The 25,291-nt window shown below is 43.9% G+C and overlaps 1 protein-coding gene across 2 annotated transcripts in view; it reads left to right on the top strand.

Annotated features, from left to right (window-relative positions):
• The window catches only part of LARS2 (leucyl-tRNA synthetase 2, mitochondrial), a 343,246-nt gene that overhangs the window by 295,065 nt on the left and 22,890 nt on the right, over positions 1 to 25,291 (top strand). For both annotated transcript variants that reach the window (XM_043966870.1, XM_043966868.1), the window contains exons 13-18: positions 1,874 to 2,157; positions 7,372 to 7,470; positions 11,461 to 11,598; positions 21,482 to 21,582; positions 23,124 to 23,306; positions 24,392 to 24,561. In XM_043966870.1, the coding sequence (XP_043822805.1) occupies positions 1,874 to 2,157; positions 7,372 to 7,470; positions 11,461 to 11,598; positions 21,482 to 21,582; positions 23,124 to 23,306; positions 24,392 to 24,561 (975 nt within the window). The remainder of the gene's footprint in view (positions 1 to 1,873; positions 2,158 to 7,371; positions 7,471 to 11,460; positions 11,599 to 21,481; positions 21,583 to 23,123; positions 23,307 to 24,391; positions 24,562 to 25,291) is intronic.

Here is a 25,291-nt window from a genome sequence, read left to right as displayed (position 1 = left end):
CTCTTTCCTCCCATCCACAGGCAGCCTAGAGCAAGCAGGATTTAAAGGTGGGTTAAAATGACGAAATTTGCTTTAAAGCCACCATTTCCAATTGTTCTAAAACATGTAGCCCTGAATGGGGAAATTGGCCTAAAGAATTTAAAGTAGGTGGTGCAGTAGATAAAGCACTGGCCCTGGATTCAGGAGGACCTGAGTTCAAATTTGGCCTCTGACACTTGACACTAGCTGTGTGACCCTGGTCAAGTCACGTAACCCTCATTGCCCTGCAAAAAACCAAAAACACAAAAAAACAAACAAACAAAAAGAATTTAAAGCAGCTACAACCAGAGGTATAACCAGTTGAATAGCCTTTTTTAAAAGGTGCTTAGAGGGGCAGGTAGGTGGCGCAGTGAATAGAGCACCAGCCCTGGAGTCAGGAGGACCTGAATTCAAATCCGGCCTCAGACACTTAATATATACTAGTTGTGTGACCTTGGGCAAGTCATTTAACCCCAATTGCCTCACCCCCCCTCAAAAAAAGGTGGTTATTTACCTCACTTTTTACACCTTCTCCCCAGATCACTGGATCATTGCCCTCTGAATCACACAGCACCTCCATTTTTAGCTTTTACCCAATCAGTGCTCTCAGGGAGATGAAGTTTTCATTGTGGTCTCAGTAATTTCAGGGTGGATATATAAGCACAAATCCTAAAGGGGAAAACAAAAGTGAAACTACTGGTCAAAACAAGCTTTTAGAAATGCACAGATAAACGTCCTTCCTAAAGATCAGTGACTGAGAAGCCACTGTACTGAGAATTTTCCTGAGGGAGTTAGATTTTAAAATACACAGCTGCCACTTAGGCTACAGAACAGATGTGAAAAACTAGAAGTCACTTCATAGCTCTTTGCCTCAGTCTCCCCATCTGCAAAATGGGGGTCATGATAGCATTCCCCTCCCAGGGTTCTTCTTGTGAGTGTAAAATGAGATCCTGCTTATAAAGTCCTTTGCAAACCTTAAAGTGCTGTGTAAACACTAGCTATTTTTAGCTGTTTCTGTTAATAATAAAAGTTTTTCCCCAATTTATTAGCAATGTCCTTGCTGGAAAAGTCCCTTTTAACTGTTTTGTATCATTGGAATACTTTTTTTTTTTTTTAAGTGAGGCATTTGGGGTTAAGTGACTTGCCCAGGGTCACACAAGTAAGTGTTAAGTGTCTGAGGCCGGATTTAAACTCAGGTACTCCTGACTCCTGGGCTGGTGCTCTATCCACTGCGCCACCTAGCTGCCCCTATTGGAATACTGTTGTAGACATAAGTTTTCACATCTTGCCTTGCTCTTCTCTTATTTCCACAGTTCAGGGAGCTCATGAGCCATGCTTGACCCATTTTGGGGGTTCACTTTGAAAAGCGTCAGCGGCTGAAGGACCCCTAGTTAATCATCTTCCTTTCCATAAAACTGGGACATTTATTTGGGGTAAACTGTATTGGGTCTCACAATCTTAATTCACTCTTCTATGGACTTAGCTTCAGATTCTTTCCTGACTACCTTCTGCTCAGGAAGGGATCATCTTTACAGCCATACTCATGTCTTATTCTCTGTATGGGAACATTCATTAGAGGTGGCAGCCGTCAACACCATTGATCCATCTGGCAACAGGCATTGCTGCCAGCCAGTCAATCAGTTAACAAGAATTTGTTTTTGAGCCCTTAATATCTGCCAGGCACTATGTAAGCAATCCAATGATGCTTACATGCCTCTTTGAACAAGAGAAATGTTAGTATATTTTTAAAGCTTCAGTGGAAAGGGCCCTTGGACAAAAAAGACAGATGGAAAGAGAAATGAAGGGTGTTGTGTACTTATACGTAGAAAAATATGGTTTCTTTTCCTTTCCTCAGTTCACAGGCATGACTAGGCAAGCAGCCTTTGAAGCTCTGACCCAGAAAGCCAGAAATAATGGAGTAGGTGGAGAGATAACAAGTAATAAGCTCAAAGACTGGCTGATATCTCGCCAGCGTTACTGGGGAACACCAATTCCTGTGATCCATTGCCGGGCCTGTGGAACTGTCCCTGTGCCTTTGGAAGACTTACCCGTGACTTTACCCAACATCACGTCCATCACAGGCAAGGGAGCCTCCCCCTTGGCCTCGGCCTCAGAGTGGATAAACTGTTCTTGCCCCAGGTAAGGAGGAACACGTTTCTTGTTTAGCCAAAACGTGTGTGTGTGTAAAATATATGTATGTCTATATACATGTGTATGTACATATGTGTATGTTTACATATACAGGTATGAAATATATACACACAGAGACATAGATATTTAACCAAATGTATTTTAACTTGGGTGTTTGCCAACCTCCCACTGTGTTAATGCTGTTCCTTTCTTCCATAAATTATACCAGGTGAGAAAAGGCACAGCATGTCTTTCAGGGTTTCTTCAGTGCTTGAAAATAGAGGATATAAAATGACTTGGCCTAATATTTGAGGACTGCAATACCTCTTCCTGCCTTACCTTTCCTGGGCAGCCGTGCCGAATCATTTTCCTTCTAACCAAAATGGAATCATGGACAGAAGCCCAGATCAGGCAAGATCCCGAGATTCAAATCCCAGCTTTGACATTTATTAGTCTTTTGCAGACCATTGAATGTCCCTGAGCCTGATTTTTCTCACCTGTAATGTGTAGATACCCTCCCTATGATGCTTGTATATCATTCAAAAGCCTCACACCTTTAGACCATGAACACTTACTCCAAGAAGAAAGTCAGGAAGCACTGGGCTTGTCAGGCTCTGAACAAAATCACTAAAAGTGAAATTAGCCGTATCTTAATAGATTGGAAACAACTAGTTACCAATACAAGAGTCATTTCAAAATCAGCTTCCCGTACAGTCATATCATTGTCTAGCAAAGACCCAAGCAGAGGCCAAAATCACTTAGAAGAAATTAGAAGAAAGCGTAAAGATCAACTGAAAACACTTCATATAATTATAACCTCTCTAACAAACTCAATTCCAAATAGGACATTGGGATCATCACCATTTTCTAGAGAAGTTTAACTGATACAAAAACAAGCTACAACAGAAAGGCTTCCCCAAGTTTCAGCAAAACACAAAAACCACCTTGGTTGCCACTCTCCTTTCCCAAGCAAATATGACAGCCAAGGGCAACTCCAGCTTATCATAAAATCTCTTTTTAAAAACATTTTGGAGGTGCAGGATTTAAAAAAAAAGTCACAGAATCTTAAATTTAGGGCTGGAAGGGATCTCAGAAGCCCTCTCCTCTAACGCCCTCCTTTTATGCTTGGGTTTCAAGAACTTGCCCATTCATGCAGGTGGCGAGTGGCCAGTCTAGGGTTTTAACTGAGGTCCTTCAGCTCCAAACCCAGTGTTCTTTCTGTTACACCACTCTGCCTCCTGAGCTGTAGGGGCTGACCAACCATGGAAAAAGCAGTCGAGGGGAAAATGAACCCAGAGGATCCTTAGCATGAGAACTCACTGAGCCCGTCCATGCCAGCTGCTGCTATAGATAATACTGATGCATATTTTAAAAAAAACAAAAACAAAACACAGATATGCAAACGTCTCCATGGCCATCTTTTTCATCAGTCATGGCAGTGGGACCACCGCATTCTGACTCACTGATGCCCTCTATGAAGCAGCAAAAAAGCCTGTTAAGAAGATGAAGCTGGGGAGGGTGGGAGGACCTAGTGAGGAACTCAGCCCTGCAGGCAATATCATTTTAAAGGCTTTCAAGTATCAACTCTCAAGTTATCTCAAAAAAGGGGAAGATTCTAGAATAAAAAGATCACAGCCAACCTTATTACCCAAACCATGGCAGCCAAGAGGAAGTCAGCAACAAGCGACCCATAGGTACGTCTCTAGTCTCACAAGTGACCGGAAGCCTGAGAGAGTATCAGATCCCACTGTCCACTGTGTCTGGTGTTTGTTGACTGCAGCAGCGTTTGACTCATTAAAGCCAAACAGCCTTCAAGGATTTCCTCCGGTATGACGTTGACCATGCATATGCTCAGATCCTGTACTGTTCCTTGATAAATAGCCACACAGACTACATATACACATATGTGTATCAAGCAAGTCACAAAACAGAGGGATACTCTCTAGAAGGTCCTACCCATGGCGCAGGTGGTTGCATTTGGTCCTTGAATGCTACCACCCCTCCCCCATGAGCTATTTAGCCATTCACAGGGGACTGGCCTAACCATTCACAAAGGAAAAACCAAATGCATAAACATCTGTGGCATATAGGTGGATGGGCAGCTCAGCAGGTTTGCCCGTCTGTATAAATAAGTTGGGCAGGTACTTCAGATGGACGATGTGCTGAGCCCAGAAAGGAAGAGGAGGAAGACAATGGACTGGGTCAGATTTCAGAAATTACACATTTTCAGTGCTGCTCAGGGGATTCCTGCCATTAAAACCCATCTTTCAACCTGGAAGAACTTGCATGAACTGATGCTGAGTGAGATGAGCAGAACCAGGAGAACCTTGTACACAGTATCAACAACATTGTGTGTTGATCAACTGTGATAGACTTGATTCTTCTCAGCAATACAATGGTCCAAGATAATTCCAAAGGACTCATGATGGAAAATGCTCACCAAATCCAGAAAAAAAGAATATGGAATCTAGATGCAGATTGAACCATACTATTTCTAATTTTTTTTTTGCTTTTCTTTTTTAAGGTTTTTCCTTTTTGACTAATGCAGAAATATGTTTAATGTGATTGTATGTATATAATCTATATCAGATTGCTTTCTGTCTTGGGGAGGGGGGAGGGAGGGAAAAAAATTGAAACTAGAAATCTTATAAAAACAAATGTTGAAAAAAAAATAAAATCCTGAAGGAAAAAAAAAACAACCATTTCTCTTAGTACTAGTACTTCTCTATAATGTTGGAACACCTTGGTCTCAGAAGAATAAAAAGTGTAAGTGACCCAAAGACTAATCAAGCCAGAGACATATATGATGGGTGTAAGCAGGCCAGGACATATTATCAGTGGTGAACTGAGTGGGAAAAGTTACGTTTTAAAAATCAACAAGGCCATGTATGACCAGAAAGGGATCAGTCATATAGCAAGATAACAGATAGAAAACCAAAGTCCTCTCTACTGGTATCCACAAGATATTAAGAGAACTAAAAGTCAGCCTCCAGAATATTGACATATTTTATGGGAGGACTTAGACAAGAATGAGAAGCTATCGATAGATTGCAATCTTTGCCCAAATCAAGCAAATCCGGGGATCCTAAAGAATTGAAATAAGGGCAGACCATTAGATATTCTGAGAAAAGTACATTCATCCAGTGGGATGGAATTTTGTTTCCAGGATGGGACATTCACCAGGTGACAATAGAACATCTTCCATGGGTGTGGCCAGATCCATCCTAAGTGCCAAAAGATATCCAGAAACTAGGAAGAGGTTTCCAGGGCTACTTGTCTCTACAAACCACCAGGGGCCAGAAGGCATCGTAGGTTACAATGGGCACTGCCTCAGTCAGACAGAGACCTGGGAAAGGCCTTAGCTTAAAAAGGCCAAGGGCTCCCACTGCACCCAGGACCATCTCCAGTCATCCTGATATGTATCTTGCGACTGATGTATATCTTGGCTCTGGGGGAGAGAGTGAGGCTGGTGACTTTGCACAGCTCTCCCTCACTTAAATCTAATTCACTTCAAGTCATGACATCACCTCCCGATGTCACGGACCTTTTCGAGAACAAAGGACAAACAATGAACAAGCGATGTCCAGGCGGGAAGTCTGCTCAGAAGCAGCTGCAGAAGTGTCTTCCTTCTGAGAGCATCCTTTAACTACCCAGGAGCTATGGGGCTCTGAATTCCATCAGTGTATCCTCTGCCATTGATGCTTCTGTATACCAGATGGTTAATTTTGAGCAATGAACATATTACCGTGAAACAAAAAGCCATCAACTCAGGGTGGTCCCTGCCCTTTTTAACTTGGCAAATGTTATTCTCTTCCAAAATTTCATCCATTCTATAAACAGAGCCTTATGTGGTATTTTAGAAGGGTTAGAAGATAGGAATACAGACAGGAATGCTTGTAGCTGATGTAAAACAAAATAAAGCGGGGCAGCTAGGTGGCGCAGTGGTTAAAGCACCAGCCCTGGATTCAGGAGTACCTGGGTTCAAATCCGGCCTCAGACACTCGACACTTACTAGCTGTGTGACCCTGGACAAGTCACTTAAACCCCATTGCCTAAAAATAAAAATAAAAATAAAGCAACATAATTTTTTTGAAAAGGGCATTGTAACATGTTTATTCTAATTTATGTAATAAACACATTACCAGTGTATGTGATACATTTTAATAATACCTTTACCTTCAGTTTTTTTTTAATAATTTTTTTTTTTTTTTTGCAGGCAACGGAGGTAAAGTGACTTGCCCACGGTCACACAGCTAGTAAGTGTCAAGTGTCTGAGGCCGGATTTGAACTCAGGTACTCCTGAATCCAGGGCCGGTGCTTAACCACTGCGCCATCTAGCTGCCCCTACCTTCAGTTTTTATCTAAAAGCATTGCCTACGGGGGCAGGTAGGTGGCAGAGTGGATGAAGCACACCCTGTATTCAGGAGGACCTAAGTTCAAATCTGACTTCAGACTTGACACTTACTAGCTGTGTGACCCTGGGCAAGTCACTTAGCCCTCATTGCCCAGAAAAAAATTAAAAATAAATAAAAATAAAAGCATTGCCTACATTTGATTATTCCCCCCAAATAAAAGATGGTTTTAATGATGGTTCAATGTTAAAAATAGCCTTAAAAGCACTCAGTGGTGGGAAACTGAATTTCCCTCAGAGGCACATCTCAGACCAAGTCCTGCAGCTGGGAATTCCCTGGCTGTCACTGCTTTAGCTCCAGGGTTAAAAAGCAGTAGGTGCTCACTTCAAGGGGGGGGGGGGTCACTTGGTCCACATTCCTATACTCAGCTACTTCTCTTAATGACAAGCAGGGCTGAGCCTAAGCACTAGTTCTAGTGTGGATTTTTAGGGGTTTTTTACATTAATGTGCCTGTTTTTCCTCCGTGCCTCTGACATTTGTCATTTTCCTTTTTGTCATTTATGCCAATCCAATGGATAGAAAGTAGAACTTCAGAATTATTTTAATTTGTAGTATTTTCAATATTTTTATCTAATAGTATTTATTTTTCTAGTAGTATTTATTATCTTTTTTTTGTGTGGGGGGGGGCAGTGAGGGTTAAGTGACTTGTCCAGGGTCACAGAGCTAGTAAGTATCAAGTGTCAAGTATCAGGTCCTCCTGAATCCAGGACTGGTGCTCTATCCACTGCACCACCTAGCTGCCCCCAGTATTTATTATCTTTTTTCAAAAGCCAGTGGAAAACTTCTGACCCTGAGTCTTATCTGTTTCCAGGTGCAAAGGTGCAGCCACAAGAGAGACTGACACCATGGATACATTTGTCGATTCATCATGGTATTACTTCAGATATACTGACCCACAGAATACTCACAGGTAAAACTCCCTGGCTCCCACAGGTGAATCATTTGGTCAGTCTCTGCTGAAAAGAGTGAAAAAGAGCAATGAGACTGAATCCATGCTGCAGCCCCCAGCTCTCCCAGGTTTGCCAAAAGCCCCAGTTGTACCCAGCATCTCGTCTGCCACTTCCATGCCTTTGCCTTGCACCTAAGTGCTTCCATTTTGGTGGCATAAGTCAGAATTCTCTGTCCCCAAGCCAAAATTGCAGGAATAATCCCCTCACTCAGTTATTTGCAAAAGAAGTATACTTCCACAAAGAAGACCACCTTCCTTTTCTGCTTCCTTTCACCACAACACAAAGGGTGTACAAGAAAGAGAGCTGCCTGTGGAGCCAAAAGGTCCGGGTTCGAATCACAGCTCTTTTTTTTACTTACTCTGTGACTCAAATAAGTCACTTCATCTCCAGGCCTGAAATGTGAGACAGTTCACACTAAATGATCTCTGAGGTTTCTTCCAGGCCCAGGATTCCTCCGTTCCTTGGGCAGCCTTTATTTCTGTGGGCCCTGGATTGAATTCAAGGCACACAGAAATGAGTAAGATAAAACAATCTGTCACACCCCACCAGGACACATGTGATGCTTGGCCATCATTCTTGGGGATATTTTCAAAGCACTGACTAATAGAAAGACTCTCCAGCCTGGTATCATGAAGGTTATTGACTGTGATGGGAAATGTGGGCGTGGCTTCTTTGCTGGTCACTCTCTGTTCTGCATTAATATGCTTGTGGCTCTTGACCCTTGAAGCGGCTCGGTCAAACGTTGTTTAGAGCAAACTTCCTGAACACATTTTTTTCCTTCCAGAAACATTCCAAAAGCATTACTCAGATTAAATCGCTGATCTTCCACTACTAGGCAGCTCATCGATAATTATAATTTGCTGAATATTTTTCAACTATTTCTAAGGTGAAGAGGCAGCAATTAATTTGATTGGTCAGAGTGGCTGTAGACCTAGTGTTGGCATGTCATAGGCCCCTTGCATCTGAGCATCAGCCTGCCAGAATTCACGGGGAAGAAGCCACAAATCAGTCATTCCTCAGAGTGCTTGAATTGTCTCTGAAAACGCAGAGAATGAGCTCTGCAGAGTGACTCATTAGGCCGTCCAAGGGGTAGGAAACAGTAAGTCCAGTACCAAAGAATTAGCAGGCAGAAGGAGGACGGCTCCGCTTTGCCAGGCCTGTGTGTTCCAGTTCATGCCCTGTTCTTTAAGGGGTAATCAGCTTTTAGCTTTATTGATCCTTTACCTTTTTTTTATTTCTGGAGGGCTCTTCTGATGCTCTATTTAATGTCTTAATATGTCATATTTTTGTTGGTTTGGTCTTGTAACTGTGCTACTTGCTGTGTAAAGTACTAACAGTTTGCAGTAAATTCAATGATGAATCAGTGACTTTAAGAGCTTATATTTTACCCGATAGAGAGGCAGCTTGGCAGAATGGAAAGAGAACTGACCTCAGGGTCAGGGAGGCTTGGGTTCAAGTCCTGTTTCTGACAGATGATGCCTGTGACTCACCTGTCAGTGCCCCAGCAGAGCCTGTGACTGTAAGCTGAAGAGCAGGTGCTGATCTGTGCTGGGAGAAGAGTTGTCTTCCCTGGGAGTTCCCCTTACCAGTGAAATTGCAGGTCCATTGCCCTAAAAGGTAAAAGGCCCTGTGCCAGAGGAGCTGGATCAATGGGTGTCTTGAAGCATTGTGGCTAATTGGAAGGGTGGCCCAGCTCCCGGCCTCTCTTTGGAGAGACAATGAAAGGACCTGGCAGAGTCTGTTGTATTTTGTGCCCTGAGATGACCAAAAGCATCACTTCATGGGACACATCTCATGATAAAGTGTTTACAAAGAAGTGACCCCGAGGATCATTGCCCCGTATACATGGGCACTCATTGCAGAAGACGAATGGGTAGAAGAGTTCAGTAAGAACCTCCAAATTAAACCAATGTGGTGCGTGTCCACTCTGATCCAGGGTAGGTGCTTGCAGAGTAGGTGCACATCCACAGGGGGAGAAGGAGCTTCTTCCCTGCATAGTTTTCATGATCAGGTAAATCCAAAATCCAGACCAGACACACACACACACCTTCGTAAAAGAGGAAAAATGATCATCAGGAAGTAAACAATTAATGAAAAGCTTGGTATTAAACCCACCAAAGCAAAACCAACCTGAGGGCTTTAAGAATTAAAATGGAGTGGGCAGCTAGGGAGCGCAGTGGATAAAGCACTGGCCCTGGATTCAGGAGGACCTGAGTTCAAATCTGACCACAGACACTTGACACTTACTAGCTGTGTGACCCTGGGCAAGTCACTTAACCCTCATTGCCCTAATATCCAGATTCTACTGGCCATGTTGTATGGCTGCAAATTGAAAAAGGAGGTGATGTGGTGAGAAGGGAGGAGGGGTAACAGTGGGACAGGCTGAGTGTTCCAGGGTGTCCTCTCAATCCCACAGCAGTAGAAGCAGACCCCAGGCTCATTGGATGAACCCCCACCCCCATGGTTATCTGATGAGAGTATGTGGACAATGGTTGCACTCAATAGGTCAGTGGGATGACTTACATTGTTGAAGGGAATGTGGCGGATCCATGAGTCCCAGACTCCCATCTAGAGTAGAACTAGTAAAAGGGGGCTGAGTATCTAATTATCTTATGACAGTCCCCCTGAAAAGGTATAATTACATTCAGTGGGCAATACGCAGGCTAATAATTTTCATAGCAGCCCTTTAGAAGAAGACTGACATTCAGATTTGAAATGTCCAGTGGTCATTCTCTTTCAATGCCTCTGTGTTTCTCTGTTATAAAAACCACATTGCCCTCTAGTGGTAGAAACTCTAAAAGCCGCAATTATCCAGTGACGGTAATAAATGCTGAAGATGACTATAAAAATCCTCATGCGGTCATAGAATCCCAGAGTGGGGAAGGACAGACCTCGAGACCACCCTGCTCCATACCTGTGCCCCCTCCTCCAGACACACACAGCACACTTGACTAGTGATCACCAGGCCTCGACTTGAGGACCTCCAGGGAAGGGGACCCCCTACCTTAGTCCTGGGGGAGCCCCTTCCATTTCTGGACAGCTCTGGTGGTTAGGAGGTTTTTCCTTGCACTGAGCTGAAATATCCTTCTGCAACTTCCGCCTGTTAATCCTGATTTTGCCTCCTGGCACCAAAGCACTTAGTCCAATCCCTCTTCCATGAAACGTCCCTTCTATTATTTGAAGAGAGTCATCAAACACCCTATGACCCCAATCTTGTCTTCTTCAGCCATACCTCATACGGCTTGATCTTGAGGTCTGTTCCCATCTTAGTCACCTTCCTCCAGAGGTCAGAGGTGAAAAGGACCCAAATACACACACACACACACACACACACACACACACACACACACACACACACACACACTTTGTAAATGAGGAGGGTAATCGAGTGATTCACCTGGATATTCGAGATGGTTTTTCCCAAGACTTTTTGGTGAACCTCTCTTCTCACCACCATTTCACGTGACACCCTGTTATCGTGAGAGGCAGCAAGACATGCCCTCTACAGGGGCCTTGGAATCTGGAAGGTACCTCCCCAAGATGGTGAGTTGCAAAGCCCATGCTGATCTGAAAAGGAGGTAGAGAGGAGTCGCACTTCTGAATTAGTGGAAGAAGTTTGCACACTGGCAGTCCAGGGTAAGCCCTGATGATGTTACAGGCCTAAGGGAGTATTGTCATGCCAAGTTTAGGCAGCCTGTTAAACTAGCTAAAATTAATATTAATATCATTGCGTTCGGTAGCAGTAGCTGAGTACTGATTCATTTTTTCTATTTTATAATAATCTTCTTTAAAATATGGTTAGAAGAACAATATAGCTGTCACTCCTGGATAGAATTTATTTCAAGGGATATTCAGATAAAGGGAAGCTTCCCTGTCACGCACCTGAGTTATACCTGACGGATGAGCGCACCATGGCATTATTCACGTGCTCTTCTTCCCCTTTCTTCCAGCCCCTTTAACAAAGCCGTGGCTGATTACTGGATGCCTGTGGATCTCTGCATCGGAGGAAAGGAGCACGCAGTGATGCATCTGTTCTATGCAAGATTCATGAGCCATTTTTGCAATGCACAAAAAATGGTCAAGCACAGGTAAGCATTGCAATTTCTTTGGAAAGTCATCCGGAAATTGAATAGCTTCCCGAAGTAGAAAGAAACAGTGATATGTGAGAGAAAGAACGGAGAAGAGTTCTCTTTTCCAAGTAGACTTTAGGTATGAGGGTGAGCATCAAACCTTGGTCTGGTGCTACTAGAATAGTGAAAAGAGAGATGGGTTTGGAATCCAGGGACCTGGATCACCCAGGTTCAAATCCTAGCTCTCTACTTACTACCTATGTGACCTTGCACACTCTTGACCCTCCTTGAGGTTTCCTTCCCTCTATCCTTCCCTCCCATACCTCTTTTTTTTTAAGAGAAAGAAAAAAAATCAGCAAAACCATCAATACATGATAAAAAAAATCTAAATGTCACCCGTTTTAATGTCAGTCATGACTCCCAGTCGCTTGAACACTTTATCCACCCACATTTGTGGAATGAACAAATGAGGTATTTCAAGTTTGGATATAGTGTTTTTATTTGTTTTAATCAACATTTGGTAAGCAAATAATGTGCTGTACAAAGGATTGCCTCGTTCTTCATTGCACATTTATTCCATTTAATTTGGGGGTACCTATTTTATTGCATTTTTCAGTTGCACAGGAATTCAGTAGACAGAAATTTGCCTCACAACCAATTTTAAGGAATACATTTCATCTATAGAAACACCTAAGAGCTTTATTTTCAAAATGACCAATGACATAGGATCATAGCCCTAAAGTTGAAAGGGACCTCAGAGGTCCTCCAGTCCAACCCCCTCATCATACAGACAAGGAAACTGGCCCACGGAGGGGAAGGGACTTGGCTGGAGTTGTCCAAGTAGGGGGCACCAGCAGTCACGTTTGACCCAAATCCTTTGACTGTAGAACCTCTGCCCTTTCTGCTGTCCCCATCTGTTTCATGCCAGTAAGTAACTTGTTTTAGGTGCAGGGTTTTAATGAGCCTCTGGGGCAAAAAATTAATGGATCATTTTATTTAGCCAATATGATTTTGGCAAAGGCCGACCTCATCAATGCATGAAAATGGCTTACTTTCCCACACTCACACTTCAGACTTCATCCTTTGAGACTGTCAAACTTCCCAAAAAGCCTTTAACCTGCCGGGAATAAAGTTATACAAGAAAGGTGAATGTTAGCTGCCCACCCCCACCCCCCCGCCCCATGCAGGTGTACCTGCCTCCCCCGATAGATTTGTTCTTGAAAAATGTGTGTGCAAATGAATTTTTTTGTAAGTGAAATTATTTTTTCCTGCTGATTCCTCAGGGGATATGTTATCTTCATTTCTGATTCATCTTTCATTTGGGAGCAGCTGTCATTTTCTCTGCCCTTCAGTCACTTAAATGTGTGAGGGAAGCTCTCTGTTGCAATCAAGTCCAGGAGAGTCTTTCATCCCTTTGCATGTTCAAGTTTGCCTCTTGATTCACCCTTCCTGAGAACCGAACCTGTCATTTGTGCTCGCTGCCACCAGATGGCTGTAGTTGCCATGATTTGTCATTTGACCCACGAAGCTTAACGGGGAGACATCCTTAACCAATATGGAAAAGGGCAAATATGTCTGTTGGGAGGGGGGGGAGAGAACAGAAACGTGGCTCGTATTAAAGCACCATAGGGCATGACTAGAGAGTTGGCTTGAAATCAGTAAGACCTGGGTTAAAGTCCTGCCCCTGACCCATACTAGCTGTGTGTCTGTGGGCAAATCTGTATGCTCAGGCAACTCCAAAACTCTTAAGTTATGCCGCTCTGCATTGGGAGAGAGCTGCTCCCACACTGGGGGTGCCTAAGTGGATAAAATCATATCTGGACCCAAGAGTATTTTAAATACTAAAATTGCTCTTTTCAAAAATTAGCTGAACTTAATGTCACCATATATTGTGTTTTAAAAATCATAAAGTGGAGCAGCTAGGTGGCGCAGTGGTTAGAGCACCAGCCCTAGAGTCAGGAGTACCTGAATTCAAATCCGGCCTCAGACACTTGACATTTACTAGCTGTGTGACCCTGGGCAAGTCACTTAACCCCAATTGCCTCACTTTAAAAAAAAAAAGGTTTAAAAAAATTTTGTTTTTTAAATCATAAAGCACATATTCTTCAAGAAAACAACACCTCGGGATAATTTGGTACCTACTGATTCTTTACTCTCAGGATTTCCAAGTTCCTTCTCTCTGGTCTCTGTATCCCTTGAAAGAGCAAAACGTTTGGGTCCTGGACCTGCTCTCAAAGATGTAAAACACCCTGCGCCGCTGCTTAGCTTCCTGGTCCTCAGCATTCCCTCCCCAGCTGTGGGCCCATCGTGTTCTCTATTTCTATATCTGCCGCAGGAAGAATTGCTGCAGCGTTCCAAAGGCAGCACCCCAGTTCCTGCTCCCCGCTCTCTTCTTCATCATCTACGAGAAGGAAAAGGATAACTCTTTATTCCCTGGTTAAAGTAGCTTCCAGCTAGGACTCGCTAGCAAACACCTGTTCCTCAAAACCTTTGTGTCAAGCTTAGACCTTCCTTCGGAATAATCTTGCTCCCTCCAAGTTTTCATGGAATGGCACGGTGACAGAAAACTATTGTGAATCCAGTAAAAATTGTGGGATGGTAGATTTTAGGGCAAGGAGAGCCCTTACAGTTGTTAAGGGACTTGCCCAAGGACACACAAATACTACTAAGCCCAAGCCAGGTTTTTCCATGACAAATCCAGCATTCTCTCTCTAAACTTGATCTGGCCACTAGGTGGCACGATAGAGCATAGAGTACTGGGCCTGGAGTCATGCCTTAGACACTAGCTATGTGACCCTGGGCAAGTCACTTTACCCTGTTTGCCTCAGTTTCCTCATCTGTAATGAATTGGAGAAGAAACAATAAACCACTCTGGGATCTTTGCCAAGAAAACCCCAAATGGGGTCATGGGGAGTCCTAAATAAACAACAACTTATAGAGCCCCAGAAAGGCTTGCATTCCGTCCAACCAAAGTCCTTAAACATTTTAAAATCATAATCAGAGTGTTTTGAGGTGATACTTGGTGGAGTGAAAAACACCAGTGACCTTGGAATCAGAAGAAAGTATTTTTAAAACTCAGCTTTGCCTTTTGCTCCCAGTGTGACTTTGGGTGGTCTTGCCCTCCCTGTATTTCAGTTTCCCCATCTGTAAAATCAGGGGATTAGGGGGGCGGCTAGGTGGCGCAGTGGATAAAGCACCAGCCCTGGATTCAGGAGGACCTGAGTTCAAATCCAGCCTCAGACACTTGACACTTACTAGCTGTGTGACCCTGGACAAGTCACTTAGCCCTCATTGTCCCTCAAAAAAAAAAAAGAAAAGAAAATCAAGGGATTCACCTAGGTGACTGCTCTCAATCTGGGATCCCATTAAATAGGAAGTTCTCTCAATAAAAATAATCATGCACACCCACCTATAGTTGTTTGGGCCCCTTGGTAGGGTGATTAGCTGATTTCTGTAATGTGCATCCTTATACCCATGTTGCCCGGGGCATTTTTGACGGAAGCTTTTCTTTGAGGCAAACTTTATTTTTGTGCCGACTAAAGAGAAACCCTGAATGAAGGTGTTCAGGTAAGTCACTAACCTTGTTCTGACACGATATTCAGTCAAGCACACGGACCAGATATCATATTAGATCCCCACCCAGATCTAGAGGGAAAATTATGTCACAGGTCCTTCCACCATTGAGGTTATTCCTTTTTCATTAAGGTTTCATAATCTCTATTTTTAACTGCAAATACCACGTGTCACTGGCAGATGTTTTCTGTCCTGCGTGCCTAGCAATGACATTAAATGGAAGTAGATTTAGCTGGGAGCAGATAAGTTTACATTTGCCCTTGGTCAGTGAGCTCAGAGCCAAAACAGATTTTTCTAACTTTTAAACAGTTTTTAGCTGTTTCAATTTTCCACCCACCCATACCCTCCACCCCATCCCACCCCCCAAAATTACTGAACTCTGAGGCTCACTTAGACTGCTCGTTTTTCACTCCTCACTGCTAGGAGGTGAGAAACAAATGGAATATGATGAACACTTTCTGTATTTCTGCTTGTCTTGTGTTTGGTTTTTTTTTTTTATTCTATTATTGGTCATGTTACTTTGAGGGGGGACAAACAAAAACAAATGTATTTTGTCTTGCAACACCAGAACCAAAAATCTACATTGGCAAAGAATTTTAATTACGTGCTTTATGTTCAAAGATCCCAGAAGTGACCCGTGGAAACTTGCCTCCCAGTAGAAATAGCTGACAAGGAAGAGGGCAGCCCTTCCTAGGGTGATCAACTCGGTGGGATGTATCTCCTGCCCTTCCCTTCAGTCCTCGGGCTGACATCAGACCATCATGTTACTTACTGTAGGTCAGTAAGAGCAAAGGCCAAAATGAATGCATCCAGGGCCTTTAGAGATGAAATTTGCTGAATTGAAATGCACCGTAGAGGGGAGTTTTCCTTTTTAAAGAAAGGAAGTTGATCCTCAGTTTTATCACCTCTGTTACAGTTGATGGCCCTGTCCCCATGAAAACTTTTCCACAAGCCAGTCCCTCTGATCAGAACAGGAGGTTAGCTGTCTGGAAATAGAAAGCGAGGTTTTATTAAAATCTTTCAGAATCGGTGAAGTCTCTCTAAGGCTTATTTTCTATGCCATTGGCTAGCTGAAAAGAAAAGAAAAGAAACCCCATTTATTTACTCAGCGTGAAATAGAGCAGTTTCCCAAACTAATTGGCAGTGGAACACTTTAAATATTGACATAGCTCCTGAAGGCTGGTTGGGGTAGGGGCTATCGCACAGGGCCTTAAACTGTGCTGCATTTTTCAACACTAATCACGCCAGCAGCCTCACGGGACTAGTTCGTGAAGAATGGAGGTACAGTCACCAGAAGCAACCCAAACAGGCCTCTTTTGTTGCGCGCCACAAAATAGTGCCTGTCATGTTAAAAAGAACAACAATCTCACCTTAAAATGAAATAAACTAGGATCTCTTTTTGATCCTGTCCAAATGAAGGGTTGAGAGCCTAAATGAGGCTCTTAAGGTCACCATCCATCTCTAAAAGCCTGAGATTCAAAGACCAGGCTGCTGTTGAGTTGCACAAATTGTACCTTTTCTATAATCCATATGGATGCTTGTTGGGGGGGCGGGGGAAAGTCAGGCCCTTTTTTAAAGTATCTTAGATGAGTGCATCAAGAGCTTCTCAAAGAGCAGAGTCAGCTACTGTCCTGATGTCATGAGCAGCATTAGTATTGTTGTCAGTATCTGAAATGACGTGATGTGAATTTTAATGTCCTATTTTAAACATCTCGCTTCAGATAGTGTTCTCTCAATTACAGACCTGTCGGCACAGCTGGCAGCTGGCTGCTTTCATGTTGGCAACCCCAGGAATCACTCTCAACTCTTTCCTCTCCCTTGTTTACTCCCTCTAATGAATATTGTTGTTTCTATCTCCATCATGTATCTGTTCTCCGTCCCCTTGTCTCTATTCACATCACCTCCGTCTGGACTATTACAGTAGCCTCATACCTTGTCTTCCTCCTCCCAGTCTCTCCCCTCTCCATATGGCCCAACACATTGATTTTCCCAAAGTACAGTCTAACCATGTCATTCCCTGCTTAAAAAGCAACAGTGTCTCCCGCGGTCTAGGATAAAACTTAAACTCTTCTGTTTGGAGTTTTTTCCCTTTTTTCTCCCTACACCTAAGTCTGTTTTTATTTAATTTGCCAAACTTTCTTTTTTTTTATTATTGTGAATTTAACAATCATCAGCAAACAGACATTTCAGTATGCAAAGTAGCCCAAGAAAGTCTTATATAAAAAAAACAAACTTAAAATTCTAGTACATACAGTAATTTGCTGAGAAAGAATATGTTGTGTGTATTTGTGTGTATGTATATATACATATATGTGTGTAAACATAATATACGAATGTATATATACAAATATACATGCGTGTATGTAAAATTAAACACCTCTTTATGTTCCAGGGGCTCTGCTAGGACACTGAGAAGATTCTTAATATATGTGTGTACCTGAGTAGGTCCATACCTGCTCTCTTTGGTTTTTTATCCTCTTCTGCACTTTTTTGTTTTCTGTACATTTTCTAAAAGTTTTATGAAAACCATTTGTGTGTGCATCTACCACTCTCTCCACTAGTCACCTCTGTATAATTTGGAGCAAATATGTGTACTCCAGCCAAACAAATCAGCACATCAGACACATCTGAGAACACAGATCTCCTTCTGCACCTCTCTGTTAAAAGGTGGGAGGTATGTTTCATCATCCATCCCTTGAAATCACTTCTATTCTCGCCTTTGATCAGAATTTCGAGGCCTTTCAAAGTGGTTTTCCATCATTCCGTTGTCATCACATAAATCATTCTGCTCATTTCACTCATTATCAGTTCATACAAGCCTTCTCATGTTTCTCCGAATCTGTTGTATTTATCATTTCCTATGGTGCAGAAATATTCTGTTATATTCACAGACCCTAATTCTGTTCAGCCATTCCCCAGCTCACGGGCATCAGTTTTGTTTCCAGCTCTTGGCTACTACAGAAAATGCTGCCCCAAGTGTTCTATCTCTGAGGCCTTCTCTTTGTCTAGACCAAATACAAACGCCAATGAGTCAAACTGAAATACATTGACTTTTGCAATAGAGTCCCAAATTGTTTTCCAAAATGGTTGCACCTTGGGGCAGCTAGGTGGCGCAGTGGATAGAGCACTGGCCCTGGAGTCAGGAGGACCTGAGTTCAAATCTGGCCTCAGACACTTAACACTTATGAGCTGTGTGACCCTGGGCAAGTCACTTAACCCCATTTGCCTCACCCAAAATTTAAAAAAAAAATAAAAATTGCACCAGTGCACACCTCTACCCACAGCACATCCCTGTGCCCGTTCTCCCAAAGCCCTCAAACAACAACCCATTATCCTCCCTCGTCATCTTTGTCAGTTTGATGGATATGAAGTAGAACCTCAGGGTTGTTGTCATTTGCGTTTCTCTAATCACTATTGATTTGGAGCATCTTAAGGTCCTTCATAAAATGACGCTGCATGTGTCTTGTATCTACCGATTTATGTACATGCTGTCTTCTGCATTAGAATGAAAGCCTATTGAGGGACCTGGATGTGGCTTTTTGCTTTTTCTCTGGAACCCACAGAACTTAGCAGCGTTTGCAAGGCAGGGAGTGCTTGTGGATCGACTGGCTCCAGCCTACATCTCCAGGCTTGCTTGCTGCCCGCTGCTCCTGTCCATTCATGATACATTCCAGCCAGAATGACCCAGTTGCTGTTCTGTCCTCCATCCCCGAGCCTTTGCACAAACTATCTCTGCCCCATACCTGGACGCACTCCCCCCTCACCTTCAGGTCTTAGCCTCCCCGGCTTCCTTCAAAGCTCAGTTCACCGGTCACCTCCTGTAGGAAGCCTGTCCTGATCCCCCAGATGCTAGTGCCCTCCCCTCCAGAAATCATCTTATACTTAATTTTCTGTGTACCTGTTCTTTCCCTGCGGTAAAATATTAGCTCTTTCAGAGTGAGGGCTATGGGGTTTTGTCTTTGTTTCTGCAGTGCCTGGCAGATAGTAGGTGCTAATAAATGTGTCTTGAATGCTGTATGAATTGTTGAATAAATTGATTCATGACATTTATGTAGGGCTTTTATCCAAACCCAGCTCAAATCATTTTAGGGCTTTGCTGATTCAGAAACCCAAATAAGAACAGGCCAGCTTCTGTAATCCAAAAACGACATTGCTAAAATACTGCCTGGAGCCTCTGAAGACAGTTTTCACTTTTTATGGTGGTTCATTTTAACCTTGGGCATCAAGAACCCTTGGCATCATAAAAGACAGGAAGAAAGGCACCTTTGGTCATAGAAGACCTCTGTACTTCACATGGATACCCTTTCAGTATTTTTTACTTGGGAGATGGAAGGGACTAGTGGAGAAGTCACTGAGCCATAAATGAATACCTTCCTCTTTTTTAATTCCATCACCAGACTGGAGGGAGGGAGGCAGAACCTGGAGGGTCTGGCGTCAAGCAGAAGCAATTATTCCAGTGAGCGACGTGTTTGCATCAGTGTTCCATTCACTGCTATAATTCCTTTCTCCCAACTCCACATTCCCACACCCAAAAAAAGGAAGAGAAAAAAGGTCAGGGAAATAAGAAGGTCTTCTTAGCATAGAAAATGCTAAGAAATCAATTCTTTCTGTCCAAGTGACCCTCCCCTGCCCCTCTGACACCTTTCTTTTTTTTCCCCAATATTCCAGTTAAAAGTTTCATCTTGGGGGCAGCTAGGTGGCGCAGTGGATAGAGCACCAGCCCTGGAGTCAGGAGTACCTGAGTTCAAATACGGCCTCAGACACTTGACACTTACTAGCTGTGTGACCCTGGGCAAGTCACTTGACCCCAGTTGGCTCACCAAAAAAAAAAAAAGTGTCATCTTTAATTGCCTCTGTTCTCATCACTAGGATTCGATGAACAGTGACAATTGGCAGATCCTTCAAGCCCACTGCTTGTTCCTCGTCACAACTTGTCTAAATTAAGTCACATTGTAAAGCAAAATGAGATGCCTATTAAATTGGCGATGAAATTGCCTTTGATTCCATCTTTGGAGTTGGTCTCCTGCAGGCTGGGCCTCTTTGAGGTTAATTGCTCTAACATCTTTCAGTAAAAACCATCCCGGTTAGTGGCCAAAGTCAAGGAAAGGAGCCATGTTTGCATGTTGAAAGGGAATCTCATCTAGCTGAACGTCAGAACTCTGGGTATTGCTCTATCAAAGCGGCTGGTCATCTCGAAGATGTAAATTTAGTTCTATCTCACCCAAACCTGGCAACTTTTTGCTGTCCTTTCTTAAAAAAGGAATATGGGGATGCAGCTAGGTGGTGTAGTGGATAGAGCACTGGCCCTGGAGTCAGGAGTACCTGAGTTCAAATACGGCCTCAGACACTTGACACTTACTAGCTGTGTGACCCTGGGCAAGTCACTTAACCCCAGTTGCCTCACTAAAAAAAAAGGAATATGGGGGCAGCTAGGTGGCGCAGTGGATAGAGCACTGACCCTGGAGTCAGGAGGACCTGAGTTCAAATCCGGTCTCAGACACTTGATGCTTACTAGCTGTGTGACCCTGGGCAAATCACTTAACCCCAATTGCCTCACCAAAAAAACCCCAAAACAAACAAACAACAAAAAATAAAATAAAAAGGAATATGTACATATTGTCGGTGAATGGCTCTTCTTTGCAAAATAACTTAAAGCAATACCTTCAGAACTATTTCAAAGCTAAACTGATTGGACTGGCCGTCTAAAAGAATATACGTAATTTCATATTAGTTAAAATAATTATGGGATAGCTGTTAATATTAGACATAATAGGAAAAGTATGTACTTTGTTGTTTGGTTTTGAACAGATTGTGTTAATAAAACTGATCATACAATAGCAAGCAGCAAGGTTGTAAGTTGCTTGAGACCAAGGCTGTGGCTTTGGACCCCGTTTGGGGGCCTCCACAATGCCTAGTCCCTACTGGAAGCACAGGAATCTATTTGGAAGATACTCAAGGGGCCATCTCATTAAACCCCTTATTTTACAAATGGGGAAACTAAGGTCCAGATGGGGAAGTAACTTTCCCATGGTCACACAGGTTGTGAGAAGCAGAATCAGGATGATCCACATCTCCACTGCTGCATGCTGCTGCCAGGAGGTGGCACTCAAAAAGTGCTAACTTGTTTGGCTCTGTTCTCTTTGCCTCTATGCACTGTGGGAGCACTTTGATCACCAATGTGATTATCCTAGGCTTTTCTGGGGCAATGGTTCGCCTGCAGGTATTATCAGAGTGTTCTTGTCTTTGTTTCATAAAGTCTGTTTTGTGGCTGTTTTTTAAACATTTGTTTCCAACACTCTAGTTTCCTTTTCCTTTTATCTTTCCTCAGAGAGCCTTTTCGTAAGCTGCTGGTTCAAGGCCTCATCAAAGGACAGACATTCCGTCTACCATCTGGCCAGTATGTGAAGAGAGAGGAAATTGATCTCACCGGTAAGAAACACCGTGGAACATTTAGTACAGGTGCAGTCAGAAGGCCTGAGGCCATCCCGGAGGAGAAGGGGTGCCTAACAGACCTCAGCCCAAAATGTCCGTGTTGGCCTGAGGTTGTGTCCTTGTGTGACCGAGGGGAGTTCACCCACCTCCCTGAAACCACATCTTCCTCTTTTCCATGGGGGCTTGGATTCAATCCCTACAGACATTTCCAGTTCTGAAACTCTGAAGTCCAAGTCACCAGTCATTTAGGAAGCCCCTGCTCTGAGCCCGGCACCGTGCTAGGAATGATGGTTACCAGGGCAAAGGATGAAACCATCTCTGTTCTCAGAGGGAATGGTATATTTGTCATCAATTGACACCAGGATGGATTTGGCACCATTTTATTGTTTCACTGAGCTGCACCTGACCAGCATGAGTAGCACTGCCCGAAGAACATCCCCATCAAACAGTGTCATTCTGTACAAGCCATGGCAGAACCAAACAGAGAGGCACCGCCAGGAGATCGAGGTCCTCTGTGCCTTCCTTAAAGCCTCAGAAAATCTGAATCTAGCACTTCTTTGAGGTGACTGACAGGGCCCCAAGTAAGCTGTAGCATAAACTCCCCTTTGGTCCATAGGCCCGGACCCAGCAACAATCTCCTTTCTCCCTCTCCCATTCAGCTTCTTTCCCTTCACTCCTCACCATTCTCTCTGCCTGAGGAATTGGATCGGCAGCACTTTAGGTGGGAAGATCAGGGGATGGTTGAATTCTTGCCTTAAAACCAGAACAGAGGGGCAGCTAGGTAGTGCAGTGGATAGAGCACTGGCCCTAGAGTCAGAAGGACCTGGATTCAAATTTGGCCTCAGACACTTGATACTTATTAGCTGTGTGATCTTGGGCAAGTCACTTAACCCCAATTGCCTCAGTAAAACACACACACACACACACACATACACACAGAGAACAGAGAGACTTAGAAAACAAATACTCATATTTCCGGCTCTTTTCCCTAGTCATTTTAATGAACATGAAATCAGCTTTAAAAATGAACACGAAGGAAATGACTGTTTTGCTATTGAAGAGAGACTATGACACACTTTTATGTTGAAATCACTGTACTTCTTTTATTTGGGACCAACCCCTTCCTCTCTCTGGGCACCATTTTCTTCTCTATAAAATGAGGGGATTGGCCTGGCTGATCTCTCGGCTCTAGCATTCTGTGCTCCTACATCTTGTCACTGTCCTCAGCTCTGCTTCATATGCACTGGATGTGTGGTCTTGGGTTTCTCCATGAAATGATCTTTGTGGGTTCTATGTTCAGTGAGGTTCATTTCAGCTCTTAACCCCCTGCGACTTTGTGACTCCTGGAAGAAAGAGGTAGTTGGGGGGGGGGGTGTTTGGAAAAGAACCTTTTTCATAGTATAACACGCTGAGAAAGACTTTAAGATATGTATTATGTCGTTGAAACGGACACTTTTGGCCTGTCACACATCCAATGATTGCTTTTTTATATTGACTGAATTCATTATTCCAGATGATCTTATAATTCTTCTCTCCAGGGGAGGAACCTGTTCATGCAAAAACCAAAGAAAAGTTAGAAGTGACGTGGGAAAAAATGAGCAAATCCAAGTATAACGGAATAGATCCTGAGGAAGTGGTGAAGCAGTATGGGATTGACACCGTGCGCTTGTATGTCCTCTTTGCGGCCCCTCCAGAAAAAGATCTCTTGTGGGATGTGAAAAGTATGTCATCCTGATGCTCACTCTTGTGCTGCTTTGGGGAAGTCACTGCTAGAGCTAGTGTTTGAGAGTAGCAAGAATGATGAAAGTCCAGCATCCAGTGAGGCCAAGACCTGTTTGCCCCATAGCCAGCCCTCTGGAGGCTGATTTCATTCAACATTGGCCATCAGGCTGCTCCAGTCCAGAGAGTCCATTCCCTTCCAGAGAAGCCTGAGAAATCCGTCCAAACCTGGGTCAGCTTCAGCTTAAATGACCTAGCAGGGGGATGTTGTCTAGGCCAGCTTCCAGATCACCCTCAGAAGAAATCTACCATCCCTCAGGTCCTTTAGAAATGACTTGACAAGGGGCAGCTAGATGGCGCAGTGGATAGAGCACCGGCCCTGGAGTCAGGAGGACCTGAGTTCAAATCCGGTCTCAGACACTTAAGACTTACTAGCTGTGTGACCCTGGGCAAGTCACTTAACCCCAATTGCCTCACTAAAAAAAAAAAAGAAAGAAAAAAATGATTTGACAAGAATAAAATTATCCTGGGAGTGAGGGGGCTGACCCCAATGAATAGATTACATAGAGCCTCTCATTTTGTCATTACCAGCTGTATGCTCTGAGCCCAGGGCTAGACCTTGTAATGGCAAGATGGAAGACCCTAGACAAGTCACTAAACCCTTTCAGGCTTCACTTTCTCCAGCCGTGAAAATGAAGGGAGTCTCTTGGGTAATCTCTGATGTCCCTTCATGATCTACGAGAAGAGAAGGATGGAGGATTTGTTGCACATAGTGTGCACCTTAAGTTTGAATGCTGCATGAAGATGCATCTCTGTCATTTCTCCTCCCTTCTCCAATGTGCATTGTAAGAGGATAGAAGGACCACTAGCCTCTGATCTTGAGTGAGCTCCCTGGCCCCTGAGCCTCATGTCTCTGCTCAGTAAAACAGCGACAGCCTATCTCATGGGAGGGGGAGGAACACATTTGATAGCCGCGGACATGAGCCCCGCACAAAGAGCAGGCAGCCTCACTTCTCTGCTTGCCTTTTTCTGCTTGTTTTTTAACTATCTATCTATTGCTCTTTCCCGTTTCCGGTGCTGCCCTCAGCTGACGCTCTCCCGGGCGTGCTGAGGTGGCAGCAACGACTCTGGTCCTTGATGACCAGATTCATCGAGGCCAGGGCTTCTGGGCAAGTGCCCAGCCCTCACCTGCTGAGTCCCAAGGAGCAAGCAGAAGCCAGGAGACTCGGGGAGTACAAGAATTCCATCGTCTCTCAGGTTAGAAGACTCAGGAACCCTGTTGGGCCTGGGTCATAGCACTGCTGTGTAGCGCTCGTTTGTTTGACTTCAGAGGGGTTGTGATTCCACCTTCTGCTCCCTATTTTGGGAGCCCAGACCTTGTCAATAGCTCTTACATAGCAACTTGTTTAGCTTCCCCACCCCAGTCACCCCCCAACACACATATCATCAGGAGGGAATGTCCTATGGAGAAAACAACATGGAAGTTGCCTCTGAGGGGTGAGACACTCCAGAAGGTCTCAGAACATGTCTCCTGAATTATGAAAAGTTAGACAAATGCGACTTAACTGTTACAAAGACAGACACTTCACCTTAGCAATAGACTTTTGATACTTCTGCTCTGATGATGTTAACACTCCCACTAAAGTGGTACTAAAGAGAGGCAGTATGCTGTAGTAGTCAGAGCATCAGCAAGCACTGGGGTCACGTCCCACCGTCTGACACACAGGGGCTGAATGACCTTGAGGAGTTACTTTACTGTTCCATGCCCCAAAGGCAACGCCCTGAGACTCCAAGTTTTGGAATTGCTGATGCCCAATGATAGAGAATCCTCTATTCCCATCTGCATTCCCTGTACCAATGCAATCACAGGTCTGACTGAAAAAAAAGGGTCTTCTCTCTTGTCCAAGCCCAGAGGAGAGGCACCCCTGTGTTTTCAAGGACCACTGTGGATCCCGATGAGCTTGGGTAGATCTTCCCAACCCAGGGC

This window comes from Dromiciops gliroides, chromosome 5 (genome assembly GCF_019393635.1).
Source record: "Dromiciops gliroides isolate mDroGli1 chromosome 5, mDroGli1.pri, whole genome shotgun sequence".
In the NCBI taxonomy this organism is placed as follows: Eukaryota; Metazoa; Chordata; class Mammalia; order Microbiotheria; family Microbiotheriidae; genus Dromiciops; species Dromiciops gliroides.
This window is presented reverse-complemented; position numbering and strand designations above follow the sequence as displayed.